This window comes from Artemia sp. Qi Xiang Cuo, chromosome 7 (assembly GCF_049724085.1).
Source record: "Artemia sp. Qi Xiang Cuo chromosome 7, ASM4972408v1, whole genome shotgun sequence".
In the NCBI taxonomy this organism is placed as follows: domain Eukaryota; kingdom Metazoa; phylum Arthropoda; class Branchiopoda; order Anostraca; family Artemiidae; genus Artemia; species Artemia sp. Qi Xiang Cuo.
In genome coordinates this window covers 41,934,283-41,958,861 of record NC_142800.1, presented here as the reverse complement: position 1 = coordinate 41,958,861, position 24,579 = coordinate 41,934,283, and the positions used below count along the sequence as shown (strand labels likewise).

Sequence of the window (24,579 nt, the reverse complement as noted above, 5' to 3'; positions counted from 1 at the left end):
AAACTATTTAAGATTAAGAATGAAAGGATGTGGTGGTCCTGACATGCTTTATCAATATCCAAGGACGAGTTTTTTCAAGACCGCATAACCCAAGCTCTCATTCACAGTCTTAAAATTCCCATTTTTTCTGAGTTACAGAAAAAATTCTATTTTAATTCTTGTTTTTGCAAATTTGGAAATACAGGAATTTTTCCATTGTTATAGTCTTTGGTAAATCTTGTGATCGATTTTCATTTTTCATACGTTAGATTAACAATTCATGCTTCATAATAACGATTCTTCCTTATAACACTTCATCATAAGGCCACACCTATTTCTTTTTCAAAATATCCAATAACAATATTATTTTTTGTAAACAAAAATTTGATTTACCTTAAACCTAAATAGTAAAATATTGTACTGGTACGCTAACAAATTGAAAGGGATTAGGCAATCTGGACTTGTCCCAGTTAAAGATAGGAACAGGGCCATTATCATTGATAAGAAAAGAGTAAAAGAGAGATGGGCAGAATATTTTGAGAATGTGCTAAACCGGGACAGAATTACAGAATAAGATATAGAAAATAATGAAAGAGTGAGTGACACTTTGGAAGGGAAGAAAGATTTATTCGGGAGGAAGAATTAGTGACAGTACTAAAAGGATTAAAAATAATAAAGTCCTAGGCGCTGATAGAGTGGTAGATGATTTTTTTGAATATGATGGTTTTTTTCTGTTTTTATTTTTTTTAATTCCACCTCCTCTCCTCTAAGTGGCACCAACATTTCAAAACAAAAAACTACTTAAACATCTACAAAAACTAAATGCCACCTAAACCTTAATTTACAATGATGGTGGTAGGGTTAAATATGATGGTTCTGAGGCTAGAGATAAGTTACTAATGATTATGAATACGATTCTTGAAAAGGGGGAAGTACCTAGCGATTTTAGGAAAGCTCTAATTAAACTTGCCCACAAGAAAAGTGATCATTGAGTTTGGTAATTATAGAGGAATTATCCTGGTTTCTGTAGGTAGAAAATTACTTAGTATGATGATGCTTTTTAGACTTAGAAATGATGTCGATTAAGTTTAAAGAAAATAACAGTGTGGTTTTAGGTAGAGTACTGCATGCACCGACCAAATTTTCACTCTTAGCTTAATAATTGAGAAGTACCTGAGGCATCGGACCCTTTTAGTCTTCAGCTTTATATATTATGATTTTTATTGATTCAGCTTTTTATTAATTATGATTTTATTGTTTGAATCAGCTGATAGAACAGCTTTAGAAAGGTCCTATCCTTGTATGGTACACATGATATATACATTAGAGTGATTAGTGCTATGTACGAGGATAACATTGCTGCGGTTAAGGCAGGAAATGAGGTTAGTAGCAGGTTTCGTATTAAATCAGGATTTAAGCAGGATTACGATCTATCCCCATTTATAACGAATCACTTTGATGGACTTTGTCCTAAGGAGCACAGCAAAGGCAATGGGAAAACACGGAATCAAATCGGGAAGTGAAACTCTTCTAGACTTAGATTATGCTGATGATTTAAGCAACATAAATTAAATTTTTAGTAAAATAAATGAACTTTCAGACGCTTTTTGAGTTCAGTGTGCAAAAATAGGTTTGAAAATTAATGTTAAGGAAACCAAGTCGTTAAGACAATGAATAAGTAAAGGTGAAGAGGTAATAACGAGAAGGTCGATCAAGTAGACAGCTTGAATTACCTAGGTAGTATTATTAGTTAAGACAGTGGGTGCAGTGAAGATGTTAAAAGAAGAATCGCCAAGGCCCAGGGTGTTTTTCACAGCTAAAAAAAGCTTGGAAGAATAGGAAGAAAAGTCTGCGAACCAAGATTAGAATATTGGAAGCTTCAGTATTGACGTTGGTCAAGTACGGTCCTGAAGCATGGGCGCTCCAAAAAACGGATAAGGATTTGCTAGATGTTTTTCAGAGAAATAGCCTACGACAGTAAGCTGTATGAAAAATATGGTCCAATCCCGCTTTCTATGGCTATAATGAGAAAAAGGATGAGACGATTAGGATAAGTTATCCGGCTGAATTGTGACAGATTGCCAACAATTGTCCTTGTTCGCCAACCATCTAGGGTCAAACAAAAGCAGGTCATCACTGAATGGGGTGGGAGGATGTCGTAAGGAACAACTGAAAGGAAGCGGGGACTTTTTGAGAGGGTGTAAAGAGGAATTGGGATGGAAGAGGATCTCAAGCGGCTTAGTGCTGTAGTGAGATAGTATTATTAGTAGTAGTCAGCCCAAACTGAATAAAAGCGTTTAAAATGAAAAAACCTCATCAAAACCGAGAAAAGTAAAACTTCACAACAAGACGGTGTTAAAAATATCCATACTGCACCATAATATAATCATACCAAATAGCATTCAATTTATCTTATTGCTTATAAGTTATCCTGGCATGTATCGTTGCGATCTATTGGCATTATAGCCCCCAAAAAAATTCCTGCGGCATGGTATACACTTCATGAGGCAAGACTCGAGCTTGCTATGCTATCTCCTACCCTTTTTGTCAGTCCTTTCATTTTAATACAACCACACGAACTCTTTTTCTTTCTTTCTTTTTCTTATTCGATGTTGTGATTTACCGATATTAAAATACATATCGACCTTTTGAACGGGTCAATTAAACGTTTTGCAACAACATCCCCCTAACAAATTATCCCTTTTTATTAGGTAGAAGAGACGTTTTTTAACTGGCTTTGCTAATCTTCTCTGAAAAAAGGATAATAAAAAATTCACAATTGCGTATTTTCGTCATGGAAAATTTATTTGGTTTTTACCTCGCCCATCTTGATTATGGTCAGCTTTTCCCTTTTTTGGTTTGTGTGTTGAATATTTGTGTTATTGTTTGCCGTGCTAGTTATTATTTATTGAAAACGTTTGTGTTCGTTGTGTTTTTATTTTTTACTCTGCAGTGTTGTCTTTGTCTTTATTGTGGATAATGAACAAAAAAATAAAATTAAAATATGAATCTGTTATTAAATTGAATTTTATTTAGACTTGTCCCAGAGCTTCCTCAGGTGCTTCCTTAGGTGCTCAGGTTCTCATTTGAACTTTAGGCCTTTTTTAACTAAAGATAAGGGTAATTTACATGAGGCATTTAAAGCAACGGCATTGAGTCAGTAAAGAGCTATTTTCTTTCATGTATTAAACTTCTTCTTTTTTGTTAGCCTCATCCCACAATATTGCTGGCAGAAATTATTATGAATGAAAAAATTAAACCGAAATCCCACAAAAATTGGAATAAATAATGTGAGTGAGTTTAGAATAAATAAAGGAAAGTGGCGCTGCCCATTGCCCCCCTTTTCCACAAAAAAAGGAAAAGGCTAAAGTCTAATTTCTACCTCATTGAAATAGAATATAGTTTTGTAAAACAAAAAATGTCATTATAACACTAAAACTTAAACTTGCTCAAACTCCCAGGATTTTTTTATTGTCTTTCTTCCAATATAAAAGTCATGCAACATTAAATTAGAGTAAAAAGTAGCAATCACTATAGTTAACTAGTCAAATATGCAATGAATTTTTCTCAATATTTTCTTCCTTTTAAAATCATCGCTTTCAAAAATAAAAACAAACAATTGGTTAAATTCATCCTTCAATTTAAGCAATTTGTTTAGTTTTCAAGCAAGCACAATTTAACTTTAGCCTTAGTAAGGGATGGGAAGGGGGAGAGTCTGAGTGACAGAAGCAACAAAGTTAATAGTGAAAAATTTTTGACATGACAGTTAATTTAATTCCACTAATACAATTATTATTTCTAACGACTCATTACAGCAAAGAAACCGCCAGAGGTCAACAAAGCTGGACAAGGCCCTCCTCCATTGTAGTTTATTTTAAAGTTTCACTCTTTACCCCCTTCCATCAATTTCCTATTTCCTTTAAATTCTTTTTTACGACCCCATTCAGAGAGGACCTGATTTTTCACTGGACCCAGGTGGATGACCAAAAAGCACAAACTTTGGCAATCTGTCATCCTTCATCTGTGAAACATGGCTAAGCCACGTTAACCATCCTTTGATTATAGTAAAAAAAAGTGGGATTGAACAAAATTTTTCGAACAGATTATTGTTTGATATAAGGTCAGTCAAATGATTACCTAAAACTATACTTAGACAATTCCTCTGGGAAACATTCAAAATTTTTCTCATCCTCTCGAAGCCCCCCAGGCTTCAGAGCCATACTTGACCACTGTCATCGTCATGGCTTCCAACAACCTAGTCTTGATTCACAGACTCATCTTTCAAACAATTCAAATAAATCTTTCAATAACACTTTTATCTCGAATACTTGAATAATCTGCATAATATAAGTCAGAGTTTCACCTCCCATTTGATATTACGTTCTCCCATAGCTTTTGCCCTCTTTCTCCTTTTTTTAAATTTCAGCGATAATTGCATAATTGATGCCAAGCGATTGCCAGGAAATGTTTGTTGTTATGTCTAACCTTTCGAATACCCCAGGCTTCAGAGCCATACTTGATCACTGTCATTACGGTGGCCTCCAACAATCTAATCTTAGCCCACAGGCTTCTGCCCCTAGTTTTTCAATTTGGTTTCAGCTGCGAGAAAGACACCGTTCGCTTTGGTTATTCTACTTTTGTGACTAAGTAAAATGAATTGACGATTGTCAGGACATGTGCAGTTTTGTGTTTGGAAAAAGACTATACTGTTCTATTTTATTTCTACATTTTAATAAATTTCGAAAATGTATTATAATAACACTTAGCTCATAGATACACATATGCTTCACCTTCAGGGAGGAGCTACCATACAATAGCTATTCACCTACCATACAATAGCCACAATTCAAAACTTTTTCAAGCTAAACCAATAATACTTACCAAAAATCCGGCGCAAAAAATATTCTTCAATTGCCAAAAACTTGATGTTTTGTATGCCTGAAAGAGCTTCACTGGTAACTTTGACACGCTCATCTTTAGCTGCAAGCATTTTTCTTGTAAGACGGGCAATCTGCACAGCAATATATCTGTTCAAAAGAATGGCAAATATGGCAAATCCAAGACCAGCTAAAAAAGCCCAGCCAATTTGAAGATACAACAGATATAGCACAACAGCAATCTAAAAAAAACTGAATTTAAATCTTTTTTTCAATGGTCAATTTGAACAAGTCCGAGAAAAAAGGGTGGAGAAAATTCAAAGTAAGATCCACTGTTTTAATTTTAGCTCTCCAATAAATTTTCTATTAGGTATATTGGTCCTGAAGTATGGAACAGGCTTCCGGCGGAAGTAAAAGGTAAGAAGGTTCTTGAGGAATTTCGTGCTTCTTTGCGATGTATTTGTTTTAATCTAGTATTGTAGACATGGATTAGGTGATTGATTTGGGAGTGAGTATATGCTTGTGAGTGTTAAAAGAGAAATTTTTTTGTGTCTTAATTGAGGTGATTGTCGGTATATGAAATCAAGCATGATGAATCATACAGTATGAGTGTGGGATTCCTTTAAGTTCCCTGTAAAAAAAATTCATTATCTTTAGAATGTTGATTAATTGTTTAGTAGAGGTGGGGGAGGGGAGGAGGAGTCAGAGAATTTTATTCACCTCAGGAAGTGTATTAGTGTATAAGTAGTTGAAGTGTTCCTTATTTTGGGTCATGCCAAACACGCTAACATGCGTCGGGACCTATTTTGATATGGTTAGTACTATATGCAGTTTTTTTTTGTTAGCATTATATGGAGATTTGTATGTTTTTTATAACCCATTTGTTAATAAAAAAAAAGTAATAATAATTTGGTGGGAAAAGTTCCAGGTTCGCCTTATGTTAGCTAATTGCGGAATACACACAAAGTTTGACCTTTGGAGAGAGGGGCGAAAGGACTTTCCTAGGACAAAGGAGGTGGCTCGAAATTAGGAAAAGTTGCATTTGTATGCCACTAGTTTTCAATTTTTTTCACAAGAGAATGGTCTTCTGGCCAAATGTCGGAGAAACAAGTAGCAGGGAATATCCCACCTATTCCCCCGTGTGAAGGTTTGTGGTTGAGTATGGATGATGTTCTTAAAAAATCATAGAATCCACTTGGTCACATTGGCTTCTAAAAAATACTTGTGTTCGATGTTAAAACAGCTGTTCTAGTGCGATTCTGGTTCCAACAAGCTCCAACATTCCTACATTTTTGCTAGAACGTTGGCACACGATGTTGGATGAACCGCAGGCTCACAATACCTCCAATAATAGTAGACTTCAAACCAGCCTACCTTTCGACTAAAAGTAGGCGACGGGAAAAGACAAAGCACAACTTGGACTTTACACAATTTTTACACCAATTTAGGACTCAACTCTTAGTACTTGGGACTTTGTTTGTGGATCGAGTCAGAACCTAGATTATGATTTTAGAATATTAAGATTGTGCTTATTTTGCACCAACTCAGGCTCCAAATCGTTTTCGTGACTAACCGATTTTTTTTTTTCGATATACGCCTCATCACTAAGGTTCTCAAATCCTTAAAATTTCAAAATAGTGTATCTCAGGGACGAACTCTTGCAGAAATTCATAAAAAATACTTGGTCAAATCATCAAAAAACAAATCATTCTTGGTGAATAAGTTAATTTTCTTGCTGTGGGCCAACTTTCTAATAGCACTACTAAGTAACAAGCAAGGAGTAAGCTCTAGTTTTTTACCCAGTAAGAGTAAAATTCTAGCTTTGGAAGCCTAGGTGATGCCGGCTCTCTGCCACAATTCAAGACTTGGAAAAAGAAACGACAAACTCGCCCAAAATCACGAAAAGAAATAACTGATAATGCCATAGATGGCAGAACTTCTTGAATCAAAAATTTTGCTTTTTGTTATTATTAAAAAAAGATACCCTATCAATAGGACCTAGGAACTACGAAATATCTAAATTACTTTTAGACTTCATTTTAACGTCACTTTAAACTAGTGCCTATAGCTTGAACGGGATTTCAATTCGAAAGCTGAGTTGTGGCTGAAAGGAATGAGACAGTGACGGAATGATTTGAGACACCCGTCTTCTACATATTCTATAAAACTTTAATTCTACCCATCCACTATCGGCTCAAAAACGAAGACAACAGAAAGCCATCATTTTTGGTCCCCAGAAAAAAATTATAAGCAGCTTTCCGAAATATGTCATTTGCACCAATCTGGCGCTGGGTATACAGTAACCGTAAAAGCCTACAATGATTAGACCCTGGCTACTCTCTCGACATCAACCGAAATCGGCGGCGTAGAAAAAAAAAAAATGTTACCCCCGCAAAAATATAAACTTTATAAATTTGAAATCACCATCAAACCAAAAATATGTATATACTATTATCAAAATTATCATAGTTTGTTTTTTTAAAGTTGGACGGTTAGTCTAACCGTCCATCTCAAATGAACCCGTAGCTGCAATCTAGTAAAGAGCGAAATAAGGTTCATAGTAACCAAATATTTAAAAACATGTTTTCGAAGTTAATCTCTCGAGTAACTTCGAAGGAAACACTTTCCAACAGACACTGATTTAGAAAAAATAACTATATTTCAGATTCAACAAAATAATAGTTTGTAATTATAAAAACAATCTTTTTAGAACTTCAAAAGACCCTGGAACCCCCCAAACACAGGCTCAAATCGAAAAAAGCACCCACTGAAATCACCGTTGTTAAAAACAACAACTAGAGGTTTATAGTCCACTTTCCCCATCTTCAAGACAAGCAAACTCACTTTTATGAATGTGTCTCAGTTATCTCCCTTATTTTGCCAGTCCCAGTAGGTTACAAGAGAATCGTGGAGACGGTTAATTGTGCATTTGAAAGCTAATGCTCATATCCAGTGGCGTCCTTGTGGGGGGGAGGCAGTTGCCCCCCCCCCCCAATGATTTGAAAAAAAAACTATAATTTATTAAATAGCTTTAAAACTGTTACTCGTTTTAAGGGTAAAATTTACGGTTAACTTTGAGCATATAACTTTTTTTTAATTAATCCATGCTCGTTTTTAACGATAATGAAAACGAGAAAAACAGGGGTTTATTACACTTCATAATATGTTCTACATTAATATTTTTCCAAATATATTGCCTTTAAAACCGGATCATCAAGTAAAAACGTGAGCCTAGTTAATTGCAAAATTGAAAAATGTTCTATGCTTCCTCTTTCGCCACATTTGCTCAGGTCAATTTTTTCCTCTTGGGTTTGGGGTTAAAGCATCGTGTGGCTTCTAGCAACGGCAACTGGACAGAAAAACGTTCTTTAAACTTACCTATCACTCTGGCCGAAACCTTGAAGAAATTTCTTTGAACTTTCTCTTCTGTGATTGCACCCTCGTTTTCCGTGGAATGTTTTCCAAGTATTGATATTATAAAACTATCCCCCACTCTTCCTGATCTCTTCTGACCTTGTTTTAATTTTGCTAGGATGTTTGAAGCAAGAGCGCTTGTTTCCAAAAAATCAGCTCCGACATTAATAGCCATCTCCTTAGACTTGCCGTATAGGACTCGAAAATACTCGACATCACAAATTGTCTTCAGTTGTTTTGTTGTTGTGGTGAATAAAGAGCAGACGTCTGAAATTATCAGATCTGGGGCCTACAGTTGTTCAGAAAGAGGGTTGATCACTGCAAGAGCTTCGTGAATTACATACAAACTGAATATGAAGGGAAACGACTCTAGTTGATTCTTAAGACCAGTAGCTTCTGCTGCTTCCTCCTTGTCAGAATATTCTTGAACAACTGACAGAACTGCGAATATGACAGAACTGCAGAAATTCTTCGTTTTTTCTACATACGCCAATAACAAGGTAAAACCTCTGGGAATGACAGTGAGATTACGTAACTTGCTGCACCTTTTCCCAGAGACGAGTATGTACTCCTTAAAAATCTCTATTCATTACACTCTTCCCGTCATAGGAGTGTCTGACGCATTTTGACCAGTCAAGGTCAATACCCTTTATTTCGTTGTAAATAAAGTCGGCCAAACTCTCAGCGTCAACATTTCGCATGTGGTAGCAACCTATGGCTCTTCCTTTGATTTTCATATCATGTATAAAGCACACTAAAATCGCGAGTGATTCCTTTTTTGAGATGTCTTTTATTTCTTCAGCAAGAACAGCAAAATATTTTGCTTCTCTGACTTCTTCCGCGATAGAACTTTTAATTTTATTTCCTATGACCTCAATGTATTCATTTTGGTTCTCGTGTGACAACTAATGGCCATAGGCCTTGCGAGTCTTGCCCATCAAGTCTGGGTTGATTTCCATCAAAAGACCTACGATCTGAACGAAATTCTCTTGATTGGCACTGAACTCTCCTTCATCACCGCTACAGAATACAAGACCTTATCGTCCAAATACGGCTGTAGTTTTTAGCCAAATCTTAACGCAGCGCATGTTCCCGAGCATTTCCTTGTCTTATTCATTTGCCAGGTAGAAGAAAACAGATTCGGTCGTTTTCGTCTGAACAGCTTTAATTTTGGTTCAGAAAATGGTATACGCTTCTTACTGGTCACTCCTTTCGTGCTGTATTACCAGCTCTGAAATGTCTTTCCACTTTCTCAATCTTACGTCGATGAATACTCTAGCGCAATATCTTTCGCCTGATCTTACCGATGATCCACTCAAGTGTCAGCAACAGAAGCAGAATACCGAGTCCTGTTCTTTGGAATATTCGAGCCATGGATATGCCAAGAAATAGGAGCTGTTGAATTTTTGTGTGCGATTCCCGATGGTAGTGACAGGATAGTCAGTCAGAACTGGTTGACAGGGGTTATCATATGGGTTCATGGATTTATCTGTACTGTTTATGCTGGAAGCCGTTCCCTCCGTTTCTGGTTGGCGCAGATATGTTTCCCCAGAATTTGGTCTCGCGTCCAGATGCTCGTTTGGCGATAAAATCTCGGTCGCCGACGCCTTTTCCTTTGACGTCCCGGCATAACTGTCCTATAAAGTAATCAATAGTAAGATGTTTTTGTTCATTTTAAGCTTGATTTGTATATTCAATTTTAGCTGAACTGCTTTTAAGATTTATCTATTCATTTATATTAGTACAACAAAAGAATAAAAACGAAAGCAATACGAAACCGGAAGAATGGAACAACAAGAACAGTGCAAGAAGGGATAAGAAAACTAGAAAATATATATATTAAAAAAAAAAAACAAAAAAAACAATTGACCCCCTCCCCCTCTCACACAAAAAAAGCAAGTCAAATGTATTTAAGCTACTCCAACCCCATCTAGATAATAAGGGCCTCACCCTAACACAAGTTAGATTTTAATTACTTTCAGTTTTATTGACGAGCAATTCTTGTTTTTCCCTTCTCTTCTTCATTTGATTAGTTGCACTTCCTTTTTTCTTATTGTTAAACGTTTCTGTTCTTTTCTGATTTTTATCGGCATTGATCATGCCTCGTTTGACGCATCTAAAAATATTAGCGGTCTTTTTTTATCATTCTTTGTCCTTTTTTGGTGGCTGGCGTTTACCCCCCCCTCCCGGAAAATATAAACCACGGAAAAAAACGGAAAAAACAGACAAAATACCCCCCCCATCCCAGAAAATATCAACCCACGCAGCTGGTTGATCCCCGATTCCTTTGGACTTAAAAAAGGGACTAGAACACTCAATTTCTCATCTAATGAGCACAGTCCAAAGTTTCTTTGACTTTGAGGTGGAGGTGTGGATAAGGAATGGGCAATCCCCCCCCCCCCTGTACGAAATAAATTCTGCTCATTTTGGGGTTTAATGTTATTTCTACCTACAGAATAACAGCATAGACCAGAAATATACCCAGAAATCATAAGGGAGTTTGATGCGTTTTTAAAAGTTTATTTTGTACCCCTTCCCCCCCCCCCCAAAAAAAAAAACCTTTGCTGGTAAATACCTTTTTGCTGGCTTTTTGTTGGAAAACTTCTCACAGAGGAGATTACTGGCTTAATTTTAAAACAATCAGAAATTAAAGTCTTTTTTCAAATGAAAGTGCACAAGAAACATTTTCCACCTGAGATCGTCCGCAAGAAAGTTTCTGGGTGGAATTTTCAGCTAGAATGGAATTGTATTGGGGGAATTTCCTTGGAGGGGGGGGGTATTTTTACGTGAAAAGAGCTTTCCAAGGTAGAATTTTTGTCCTCCTTCCTACGTGGAGGAGGGAATATTTCATGGAGGAGCTGAAAGTAAGGAGCAACATCAAAACTTAAAATGGATAGAAATTATTACGTATACTTTAGTATAGTTTAGTATATAGCATACATATATATAAGTTTACTATAGTACAGTTTAGTATATAGTATACGTATACTTTAGTATACGTATATTTTTAATTAATCGTAAGTTTTTACTTTTTGTCATAATTCTTTAAGAGCGACTCTTGAAACAGAATGGCCGTTTAATAAGAATAGTAAACTTTTTTTTAAATTTCCAATCATTAGTTATGAAAGAGTGTCGGTGGGTGCAGAGTGGGGACAGGGGTTGGTGCATGAAACTACCTTGAGGGAGCCAGATTTTCCGGCATGATCTGATTAGCAATCAGGAATTAAAATTTAGAAAAAAAAATTCAACTGAAAGTACAGGAAAACATTGAAAAAGACAAAAAATTAGAGCATATATGAGTGGGGCTGCACCCTTCTAAATCCCTTGCTCTTAAAACCAAAGTCTCTATTGGTTTGGCTAAGCTTTTATTCTCATTAAATTGCCCTACAATGCTTGTGAAGTCTTTCTTAAAGAATTGAGAAAAAAGTCAAAATTTAGCGTAGAGAAAGAGGGGCTTAGGAGGGGGAAGCCCCCCTCATATATGGAAGATTTTTATTTATTTAAAGGTTTAATATGGGTCCTTACTTTAAGTTAAAAAACTTGTTTTTTCTTTTAAAATTTATCCAAATGGGATAACCATTCGAAATTTTCAAGAACAGAAAGGCTTCTAACTAAGGAATCTAATATACAAATTGAGAATCGTACTTTAGTGTTTAAGTGACAGCATTGCAGTTCTGTCGATGAAACAAACTTTAAGTAAAGTAGGTTTACTTGGAGTTGTGTTGAAAAACGAAGCCAATTGTCGTTGCATCTTCAGTTCTTCTTCTTTTCGTTGGGCTTTAATTTTCCTTTTTTCACCACTCGCACAAGATGAACTCATGTTTCTGTTATCCGATTTGAAGTTGAACTCGAGTCAACACTATTTCCGTACTATAATGCTTATTACTATGTCCAAACACAATCATAGGCAGCGCGCTAGCGCTGCCTAAGTAAAGAACGATGTGGCTACAATGTGTTGTTTTTTGTTGTTGTTTTTTTTTTTCTCCATACCCGGGCACTTCGTATTGAAACAGTTATCGTTTAAACTTCGAAAATGACTTATTCATTTGGAAATTAGAGTTCCTAGTGCCCTTTTTAATTGGCGAAACTAATTTGAGAGCACCGAGCCCCCCCCCCACGCCCATCCTTCCCTCCAAAATATCTAATCAAAATTTTGAGACAGCCATTTTGTTCAGCGTAGTTGATTTCCAGATAGAAAATATATTTTTAAGGGGGACACTGTCCCACAACCCTCGGGGCAAGGGTTTTAAGTTATGCCCTGGGGGCATATAAGGTTTTTATAGAAGGCGTTGTGGTAGAAACTTCAAAAAAGGCTCATTCAATTGGAAATTCAGAGGGCTAGAGCCAGTTTTAATAGTCGAAAGTGATTGGAGGGCAACTAACCCCCCCACCCCCGTGCCCATCATTCCCCCAAAAACAACCAATTAAAATTTTGAGATAGCCATTTTGTTCAGCGTAATTGTTTTCCAGATACAAAATATGTTTTTGAGGAGGACACTCCCCCATATCCTCCGGGGCAAGGGTTTTAAGTTATGGCCTGGGGGCATATAAGGTTTTTATAAAAGGCGTTGTCATAGAAACTTCAAAAAAGGCTCATTTGATTGGATATTCAAAGGGCTAGTGCCCTTTTTAATAGTTGAGTGATTGGATGGTAACTAACCCCCCTCTCACGCCCACCTTTTGATAGGCAGCGCGCTAGCGCTGCCTAAGTAAAGAACGATGTGGGCACAATGTGTTTTTTTTTCGTTTTTTTTTTCTCCATACCCGGGCACTTCGTATCGAAGGAGTCGTCGTAGAAACTTCGAAAAGGACTCACTCGATTGGAAATTGGAGTGGCTAGTGCCCTTTTAAATAGTCGAAAATGATTGGAGGGCAACTAGCCCCCCCCCCTCCCACGCCCATCATTCCCCCAAATACATCCAATCAAAATTTTGAGATAGCCATTTTGTTCAGCGTGGTTGATTTCCAGATAGAAAATATGTTTTTGAGGAGGACACTCCCCCAAAACCCTCAGAGCAAGGGTTTTAAGTTATGCCCAGGGGGCATATAATGTTTTTATAGAAGGCGCTGTCGTAGAAACTTCAAAATAAGCTCGTTCGATTGGAAATTCAACGGGCTAGTGCTCTTTTTAATAGTCAAAAGTAATTGGAGGGCACCCAGCCCCCCCCCCGCCGCCCAGCCTTTGCCACACACCCTCCCAGAAAAATTTTGAGATAGCCATTTTGTTCAGCGTAGTTGATTTCTAGATAAAAATATGTTTTGAGGAGGACACTCCCCCACAACCACCAGGGCAAGGATTTTAAGTTATGCCCTGGGGGCATATAAGGTTTTTTATAGAAGGCGTTGTCGTAGAAACTTCAAAAACGGCTCATTCGATTGGAAATTCAAAGGGCTAGTACCCTTTTTAATAGTCGAAAGTGATTGGAGGGCAACTAGCCCCCCCCCCCCAAGCCCATCATTCCCCCAAATACATCCAATCAAAATTTTAAGATAGCCATTTTGTACAGCGTAGTTGATTTCCAGATAGAAAATATGTTTTTAGGAGGACACTCCCCCACAGCCCTCAGGGCAAGGGTTTTAAGTTATGCCCTGGGGGAATATAAGGTTTTTTATAGAAGGTGTTGTCGTAGAAACTTCAAAACAGGTTCATTCGATTGGAAATTCAAAGGGCTATTTCCATTCTTAATAGTTGAAAGGGATTGGAGGGCAACTAGCCCTCCCCCAAGCCCATTAGTCTCTTAGACAATTCCATTTAAAGCTTTTGGATAGGCATATTGTTCAGTAGTGTTGATTCCCAGATAAAACAGAGTTTTTCAGGAGGACACTCCCCAACAACCCTCAGGGTAAGTGTTAAGTATTGTCTAGAGGCCTATAAGGTTTTTATTGAAGGCGTTGTCATAGAAACTTCAAAAGGGGCTCATATGATTGGAAATTCAAAGGGCTAGGGCCCTTTTTAATAGTTGAAAGTGGTTGGAGGGTACCTAACCCCCCCCCACGCCCATCATTCCCCCACACACATCCAATCACAATTTTGTGAGAGCCATTTTGTTCAGCGTAGTTGATTTCCAGATAGAAAATATGCTTTTGAGGAGGAAAATACCCCACAACCCTCAGGGCAAGGGTTGAAAGTTATTCCCAGGGGGCATATAATGTTTTTATAGAAGGCGTTGTCATAGAAACATCAAAAAAAGCTCATTTGATTGGAAATTCAACGGGCTAGCGCCCTTTTTAATAGTCGAAAGTGATTAGGGGGCAACTAGCCCCCCCCACTCCCATCATTCCCCCTAACACATTCAATAAAAATTTTGAGATAGCCATTTTGTTCAGCGTAGTTGATTTACAGATAGAATTTTTTTTGAGGAGGATACTCCGCCACAGCCCTCAGGTCAAGGGTTTTAAGTTATGCCCTGGGGGCATATAAGGTTTTTATAGAAGACGTTGTCGTAGAAACTTCAGAGAAGGGCTCATTTGATTTGAAATCCAAAGGACTAGTGCCAATTTTAATAGTCGAAAGTGATAAGTAACATTTTTTTTGTTGTTGTTTAGACCAGGGCACTCCGTATCAAACGAGTTGTCGTAAAAACTTCGAAAGGAGCTCATTCAATTGAAAATAGGAAGGGCTGATGCCTGTTTTAATAGTCAAAAGTGATTGGAGGGCAACTAATCCCCATACCACTCCCACCCACCAATTTGCCCATTATGTTTAAAAAACTAAATTTTGCCTTAAGATTAAATCACAATTCACTGTGATAATGCTAATTCCCAATATGGCATATCAGCAGTATCCCAAGAACGACTGAGGGTATTATGTTCAAACTTTCGAGGCTACTTCTGCTCTTAAAATTTAACCAAATCAAAATAGTGTAAGTATATCATAGCTATCAACGAAAGTAAACAGATTTTTTTTGCGAACGGTATCAAGTTTTCCATTTCAGGTCAACTAGAGGAGATATGAAACTAAGTTAAACAGTACTATTTGTGTCCAGATTTTTAAAAGTGCATATGTTATTAAAAATTGCTGAAAATTTTTCTCCAGCATACAAATAGCAGGCAAAACTATTAAGTTTTAAAAAACGAAAAGATTGAAAGTATTATTTTCTTTTTCCCTGAAAAAACTATGTCAAAATAAAACGAGGAGAAATTAATTAAAAAACCTTTTTCTGCAAAATGAGTTTTTCAAAGAAAAGTAAAGAACTCCATTAAGCAGAAAATGAGCAAAAATAAAATCAAATAATCTACCAAGCTCGAAACTACCACAAATCAGCATCGATAAATAAATGAAACCCAAATCAAACAGAAATTGAAATAAATAAGGAAGTCAAACTCAAAACTAGCCAAGAATTAACATAAGTTGGACGCAAAACCCCTATGCCTTTCCAAGGTCAGAACAAAATTTGCACTTTACTGAAAAAAATATAAATGTTTTTACTTTTATAACTTTAATAAATCAAATAATTCTAACATTTTGATTACTAACTATCAGTATATGTATATTAAACTGACAATGCACATTCATTTGTATTTTTTTCATTAAAGTGCAAATTTTGTTATGGCCTTGGGAAGGCATAGGGGTTTTGCACCCAACTTATGTTAATTTCTGCTCGTTTTGAGTTTGGGTAGGTTATTTATTTTAATGTCTGTTCATTTTGAGTTTCATTTATTTATTGATTCTGATTTGTGGTAGTTTCAACCTTGGTAGATTATTTTATTTTATTTTTGCTGATTTTTGGTTTAATGGAGTTCTTTACTTTTCTTTGAAAAACTTATTTTGTGGAAAAAGTTCTTTTTAATTAATAGCATTTTAGAGGCAACTGATATACACGTGAAAGCACGGTTCTTTATTCAAAGAAGGCTAACGAGACACTAAATCACAGTAGAGAGAATATATAGTAGCGGAAAAGGCTATACTATCTGTAAAAAAAAGTGAAACACATTTAAAACCACACAAAATTGATACTCCGCATTCGCGCATGCACGATGCCTATGTACACATCACGGTATGCCTATGAAAAAACCAGTTTTTTGCCAGGCAGCAACTGAACTAAGCTTGTGACGTATTTGCTCAGACCCTATACGCGTGGTATGAAATGTGTATTATATCATAGGCAGCGTGCTAGCGCTGCCTAAGTAAAGAACGATGTGGGCACAGTGTGTTGTTTTTTGGTTCTTTATACCCGGGCACTTCATATCGAAGGAGTTGTCGAAGAAACTTCGAAAAGGGCTCATTGGTTTGGAAATTGGAGGGGCTAGTGCCCTTTTTAATAGTCGAAAGTGATTGAATGGCAACTAGCCCCCCCCCCCCGCCCATAATTTCCAAAAACCCATTCAATCAATAATTTGACTTGGCCATTTTGTTTAGTGTAGTTTTTTTCCCGAGTTCATAAACGTCTCCGATATGTTTACTCCCCCACAGCCCTCAAGGCCAGGGTTAGCAAATGTATTAAGGGGACAGATCAAGTTTTTATAGAAGGTGCTGTGGAAGCTTAAAAAAAGACTCATTAGACTTGGCATTCAAAGAGATAGTTCCCTTTTTAATAGTCAAAAGTGATTGGAGGGCAACTAGCCCCCCCCCCCGCCCATAATTCCCAAAAACACATCCAATAAAAATTTTGAGATAGCTATTTTGTTCAGCGTAGTTGATTTCCAGATAGAAAATATGTTTTTGAGGAGGACACTCCCCCACAACCCTCAGGGCAAGGGTTATAAGTTATGCCCTGAGGGCATATAAGGTTTTTATATAAGGCGTTGTCGTACAAACTTCAAAAAAATTACATTCGATTGGAAATTCAAAGGCCTCGTATCCTTTTTAACAGTCTAAAGTGATTGGAGTGCTAATAGCCCCCCACACCAATCATTCCCCCAAACACATCCAATTAAAATGTTGAGATAGCCATTTTGTTCAGCGTAGTTTTCCAGACAGAAAATATTTTTTTCAGAAGGACACTCCCCCACAACCCTCAGGGCAAGGGTTTTAAGTTATGCCCTGGGGGCATATGAGGTTTATATAGTAGTTGTTGTCGTAAAAACTTCAAAACAGACTTATTTGATTTGAAAATCAAAGGGCTACTACTCTTTTTAATAGTCGAAAGTGATTGGTGGGCAACTAGCCCCCCCCACGCCCATTAGGCCCCCATATACATCCCATCAAAAGGACACTCCCCCACAACCATCAGGGCAAGGGTTTTAAGTTATGCCCTGGGGGCATATAAGGTTTTTATAGAAGGCGTTGTCGTAGAAACTTCAAAACAGGCTCATTTGATTGGAAATTCAAAGGGCTAGTACACTTTTTAATAGTCGAAAGTGATTGGAGGGCAACTAGCCCCCCCCCCCACTTCCTTCATTCCCCCAAACACATCCAATAAAAATTTAGAGATAGCCATTTTGTTCAGCGTAGTTGATTTCCAGATAGAAAATAGGTTTTTGAGGAGGACAATCCCCCACATCCCTCAGGGCAAGGGTTTTAAGTTATGTCCTGGGGGAACATAAGGTTTTTAAAGAAGGCGTTGTCGTAGAAACTTCAATAAAAGCTCATTCGACTGGAAATTCAAAGGGCTTGTGCCCTTTTTAATAGTGGAAAGTGATTGGAGGTCAACTAGCCCCCCCCCCCCCCACACTCATCATTCCCCCAAAAATATCCAATAAAAATTTTGAAATAGCCATTTTGTTCAGGGTAGTTGATTTCAACATAGAAAACATATTTTTGAGGAGGACACTCCCCCACAACCCTCAGGGCAAGGAGTATAAGTTATGCCCTGGGGGCATTAAGGTTTTTATTGAAATCTTTGTCGTAGAAGCTTGAAAAAGGGCTGATTCGATTTGGAATCAAAGATCTAGTGCCATTTTTAATAGTCTAAAGTGATTGAAGGGTAACGAGCCCCCATCTGAAGCCCACCTTTTTCGCAAAATTATCCAATCAAAATTTGTAGATAGTCATTTTAATCAGCATAGTTGAAAGTTTTAGAAATTAGGTCTTTGAGGATGACCACCCCTCCTCCCACAGCCCTCAGGGCAAGGGTTGTAAGTTATCCCCGGGGGCATATAAAGTTCTTATTGAAAGCGTTGTCGTAGAAACTTCAAAAGGGCTCATTCAATCGGAAATTGAAAGGGCTAGTGCCTTTTTTAAGAGTTGAAAGTGATTGGATAGTGACTTACGCCCCTCTCACGCCCACCATTTTTCCAAACATATCGAATTAAAATTTTGAGATATCCATTTTGTTCAACGTAGTTGAAAGTTCTGGAAATTTTTTCTGAACGAACAGAAATTACAATAAATAGCCGAGTCAAACTCAAAACGAGCAGAAATTAACATAAGTTGGGCGCAAAACGCCTATGCGTTCCCAAGGCTAGAACAAAATTTGCACTTTACTGAAAAAAATATAAATGTTTTTACTTCTATAACTAATAAATCAAATAATTTTAACACTTTGATTACTAAATATCAGTACTAATAAATCAAATAATATTAAGATTTTGATTAATAAATATCAGTAAATGTATATTAAACTGACAATGCACATTCATTTGTATTTTTTTCAGTAAAGTGCAAATTTTGTTCTAGCCTTGGGAAGGCATAGGCGTTTTGCGCCCAACTTATGTTAATTTCTGTTTGTTTTGAGTTTGACTCGGTTATTTATTGTAATTTCTGTTCGTTTTGGGTTTCATTTATTTATCGATGCTGATTTGTGGTAGTTTCACGCTTGGTAGATTGTTTGATTTTATTTTTGCTCATTTTTTTTAATGGAGTTCTTTACTTTTCTATGAAAAACTTATTTTGTGGAAAAAGTTTTTTAAATTAATTTGTAAAAAGAAGACGCTACAGTATACAGTGCACTAAATACAAAATGTGAAACGAAACTCCAAGACCCTAGTCTGGATACCCCCTTTTCCCGGATGTTGCAAATGACACTACAGGCTGACCGGGTACATAAATAATTGGAGACAGTATAATGTAAAAGGCTGAATCCGAAAAAACCATGCCAAAGGAGATATTCTTCAAATGGGTGACTTCGCTGCAAATCTTTGACTGTCTTCAATTTGCTGTTTTCTAATGACCTGGTTTTTCAGGAATAAATCAAAAGCAACAAAAGAATTTGGAAAAGGAAGAATAAACTAAGAGCTTCAGAGTTGAGCATTGGGCCCCTCAAAAAATCAGGGGGGCTGCCCCCTCTAAATGGCGCCACTGCCCTTATCATATCCATTTGCTTTTTATAAGTTTGTCTTGATATCACCAAAGGAAAGTGCCAAATGCCACAAAAAATCCCACTTTCTGGTGCTATTTCCAGAATGGAAAGTGCTAAGAAACATGACAAGGACACCACTGAAATCGCCTTCGTTGAAAACCTGAAGTTGGAGGTTTACCGTCTCTAATGATAGTTGACGAAGTTCCTTCAACTTATTAAAGAGTGAACCACGGTCCGTACAAGTTGGAATTTTCAAAACGCAATTTTCTTTATTAGATATTGTCTAGTGAAGACAATGTCCCTGTTAACGCTTATTCGGAAATAGTAATTATTATGCGGATTTAACAGTATGATAATTTTTTATTTTTTTAGAACATCTTTTAGGAAATTTTGGCAAGAGACTGAAAACCCTCAAGTCTGTGATGATGCCAAATAAAAGTAAGGAATACGCACTGAAATTGACTAGACGTTTACTGTCCCCGTATTTTTCCATTAATAGTATTTTTCCATTAATAGTACTGATGTGCCCCCCCCCTCCTGTACTAACAGGTTACCGGAAAATCATAAAGAAATGATAAGGGTCCATTCCAAAATTCATGTTTTCAATCTATGTGTTTTTTCGACTTAATAGCGCCAAAGTAAAGCAACGTATGACAGCAAAAGTAGCACATTTTTGGCCCATTTCTGAAATGAATAAGACTAGAACACTGGTTGGTTAAATAATCTCTAGATGGATTTTAAAGGTGAAGTTGCTGAAATATATAAAAACTTGATTTGAAAGACACACGAAGAGGCAAATGAGATAGTGTCATGGAACTAAGAATTGACAGCTTCTCAAAGTCGTAGAACGGCAACGTAGAAGCTAATATTGATTCTTGCGACTATTTGCAAGTTGCCACTGACGGCACCACATTTTGCGGCATATGCTATTGAAGAATACATCGCTTGGGGGCGATTTCCTGGATGGAAAGAGATTAGCAAAATGTTTAGTCTTTTTGAAGAGAAGGATTATTTAAGCAGAGTGCTGAAATTAATGTAGACTCAATCCAAAATGTGTAAACACTTAAGAATAAGACTTGATATTTCATTAATCTTATCTTCGAATAATGAAACTTGATGGCAGTGAGTTCGTTTAGCATGCGAGCGGTATGAAGATGAAATCTCTCTCATTTATCATCTCTTTTTCCCATAGACAAAAATTTGAACCCAAAGTGCTGAATGTCCTGTGGTCAGTAGTGAATCTGTGGTCACAGAATAGCAGGAAAGAGATCATGTAGAGAAATTTAAGTTGTAATGCCCTTTTTAAATAAGAAAAGATACACGGCAGAGTAAATTCCAAATCTCTGCAATTTTGTTCTCCAAAGCAAATCTTCCATAACTATTACACAAAAAATATGTGACAACCGTTCCATGCATAGAATACGGAGAAATACCAGCGGTTATACAATATTGCATAGTCTTACACCAGCTATCAGCTAAGGCCCACATGGGACCGCAGCTATAGCAGCTGATCTGCGCAAGCTGCACTCGGATGGATCTTTTCTTTTTTTGAAAACTGAAGTGATGATATCAAAACAGAACGGATCAGGTTCTAAGACACATAAAAAACTCATTTGATACAGTAGGGTTAAGCGCTCAAGCAACATGCTAAAGCACAGAGCCGATCGTATTTACTATTTTTAGAACTCTATCCATCACGTATTTATTATAAAAGCCAAGAGTTTAGTGGAGTCGTAAATTCAATTTTATATGTTTACCATAAACTAGAGAATACAGAAAAACGGTTAAATAATCTCATTATGCAACAAACCACGCATGATACATTATTCATAAAATCATGCTAGGATTCTGCAAGAAAAGGTACATAAAATAGATGGATAGATTTACTGATTTACACATTTAAACAATAGCACGTAATAACATACCCCCCCCCCTGCTCGGCTCTTTGGCCAGGAAATAGCGTAAAGCACAGGAGGTACTTAAGAAAACACTATTTTGGTAGATGTGAAAATTTAATTTTATGCATATTGTTCACTACAAAAATAAAGAACACGGTGTAAAGTTTTAAAATCCGATCAAAATACAAAATGTGGCCAAAGTAGCATTAAAAAGTTTATATTTACAAAATGAACTAGGCCTCTGATGTGAAGGCTACATGAGGGTTTGCAGCAACTATGAACTATTGAACATAGCTTTGGTACAACACAGCTGACAATGTCTATTGGATTGGAATTGAGCCTTCTTAAGACACAGCAGAAGCCCTAGCCCCCCCCCCATATTTTAGGATAGTCCTGGGCAGATGAAAAGCAAGAGTAGGACAGAAGATGATACTTCTCATCAAGTTTGGCTGATACTGAATAATCTATCCTGGTAGATGTCTTGATAATAAGAATTTAAGGACTCATCCCCTTACAGAGATTGGATCGGGTTTGCAGATTTGGTAAATGTCCCAACTGTAAGACTTATCCAACCGTTCCCTTGTTCACAGGAGTAGGGCCAACTTTGAGCCCGAAAACGCAAAAGTCAGACGCTAGTTTTTATTTCCAACGAAGTTCCGTTCTATTTGGCTACCTGCTAAGGTATATGTCATAACACCAAGAATGAGCAATCTCCTTCCCAGATGATTATCGTATCAGGTACAGACTTACCACCGAGTTCGGTTGATATCTGGAAACCCATTCTGGTAGATCCCCAAATGAAAAGAATTTGAGTCCCCCTATCCTCTCAGAGGCTTGATTGCATCCTCAGACCAAATAGCACAACTCCTATTGCAACTCCTAAATAGTACAACTCCTAAATAGCACAACGCCGGCTCCTATTGGAGCTACATACCTTCACAATTTTCCACCGTTCCAATACGGAAATGTTTGTTCATTTATTTAGCTGTTAAGCTGGGCTATAGAAATTGGGTCTTTCCTACAATAAATTTTCGTTCGTTTATTTGGTATAATCAATGGAAATGTTTTCGTTTATTTAGTATATATTTATTTGGTATATATAATATTTATTAGCATACTTCAGGTACCGGGCTTATACGCAGTATGAGGATACACAAAACTTTGAAAAAAATTTTTTGAATATGCTAGAATGCTAAAACTGCTACAAAGAAATAAAAAACAAAGTTTAGCTTGTTATTGAATACCATTATAGACCATAGTTAAAGTTGCAAGGGCCAAAGAATAGGAATATCTGTTTAAGCACTTTAAGGCCATTAAGCTGGAAAAAGGACGTTGTAAGGGCATAACCTCTCACTATGTTTGACTGATAGCAGATCAGTCAAAACCATCCATTTTGGTTTTGATTTGACTTTCTCTTCTTTTAGACATATTGATGATAAGAATGTACGAATGAATGATTACTCTGGCTCTCACTCCATGGTGAGTTCAGTTGATGGCCGATGACCTCTGTCGAAAGATATCTTGTCAACAACAGATTAGGATTGCCCTTCCTCCTGTCCCACAACGGTTGAACTGATTCCTGACTGCGAAAAGGCAGAAAGAGCATATCAATACTGACTAATTTAAGTTACAATCCGACCTTTGATCTGACAAATCCTCTCTATAATTCTACCAGTATGAGTTTTGAGACTCCCCTTTCCTCCCCCTTATTGTTTGCATTGGGCTCTGATCCACAAAATGTAGGACTAAAAAATAATGTCTTACACACCACCGCACTCGGGTAAGATCTGGCTAAACCTTCCGATTCTGAAAACATTTTAGGAAGGGGAGCTCTAAATTCTAAATTTGAACATTTTCACTCCCTCCAGCTGTTTGGTGCACATCTTTTGTAAATTAATTTTACGTAAATGGCAAAAATGTTGAGACAAACGTTTAAAACGGACATTGAAATAAGGCCGATACAAGAATATTCTCACCCCCAAAAGGCATAACTAAGACATTGAATTTAAGTCCCTTTAAATTTGATTCAGATCTGACGTCGTTGTTTGGTGAGTGTCCTTATGACAAGAATTTCCGACTGATTTTAGCAACAATCTGATTTTTCGATCCGACAAATCCTCTTTGTGATTGTTTGGATTTTTAAGACTCCCGTTCTATCTCTCTCATTGTTGGGCTCTGATTCCTAAAATGCAAGACTCATAAGCACTAGCATCTCACCCCTACTGAGGCTGGATTATGTCTGGATAGCCTAAAAGCAAAAGTAGAACACTAAGTGTCGCTTTCTATCGAAATTTGTTGATAATCCTTCTCGTAAATTAGCAAATTACAATATACCATAAAATCCCTCTAAAATTATTCAATCAAGAAAAAGTATTTCATGTAAAACACAAAAAGTCAGAATTTGGAATATCCAGATTAACCTTTCCTGACTTACTAGGTTGCACAAACAGCTAGAGTCTAGTAAGAGCAAACCGTAACCCATGGTAACCAAAACTTCCTTTTTCAACTAGAGAATCAAAACTCTCTAGTAAGAAAAATCGATCGTTTAAAACTGATTCAGGAGTGATAACTATTATTTAGGTTAATCTTTATAGCAAACTCTTAACCAGAGTTTAAAGGAAATTATGGAGCATAAAGAGTTAGGTTCTAACATATAACTAACGTATTAGCTTGATCGAATATACACTAAAATAAAAATTCCTTCCGTATGTCCATGTGGTCACAGTAGGTATTAGCCTAACCCTTTAAACTTTGCCGCTTCCCAGAAAGATTCTGGTGATAATGGGCATCTGAATGGACCCACCTCGTTTTCTAGCTCAATTATGATTTGATTTCAACCTTCCAGACCCTTAAGATTATTCTTGTAAACTTTTACTTTTCAGACCTTCGAATACTTAATCTTGAGGCTACTAGTAGCTTTCTTCTCAGCAGTTTTCAGTATAATAAATACAATATCCAGGGCCAGAATCACATCTTAGAGATATTTCAAGGAGTTTTGCACAATCATATGTTACAAAAATGGCTTTCACATTCGCTTCTTCGCGGATATCAAATACGCTTTTTACCCCCCCCCCCCCTTGAACTTGTTGTTGTATTGGTAAAATATCATCCACATTTTCTTTTCGAAATGCCTTCCTCGTCATTATGTATCCTTCAGAAATGCTGCTTCGACTTAGACCAGGTTGTGCAGTTTTCTGTTGTAAAAGGATTTTGCCAATTTTCTTTTCAGAA

At 37.0% G+C, this 24,579-nt stretch overlaps 1 protein-coding gene across 1 annotated transcript in view; it reads right to left on the bottom strand.

The window, feature by feature from the left end:
• Positions 1–24,579, bottom strand: part of LOC148950286 (ATP-binding cassette sub-family C member 10) — a 132,684-nt gene that overhangs the window by 88,589 nt on the left and 19,516 nt on the right. The window contains exon 5 of the mRNA XM_089092286.1: positions 4,861–5,098. Coding sequence (XP_088948412.1) covers positions 4,861–5,098 — 238 coding nt within the window. The remainder of the gene's footprint in view (positions 1–4,860; positions 5,099–24,579) is intronic.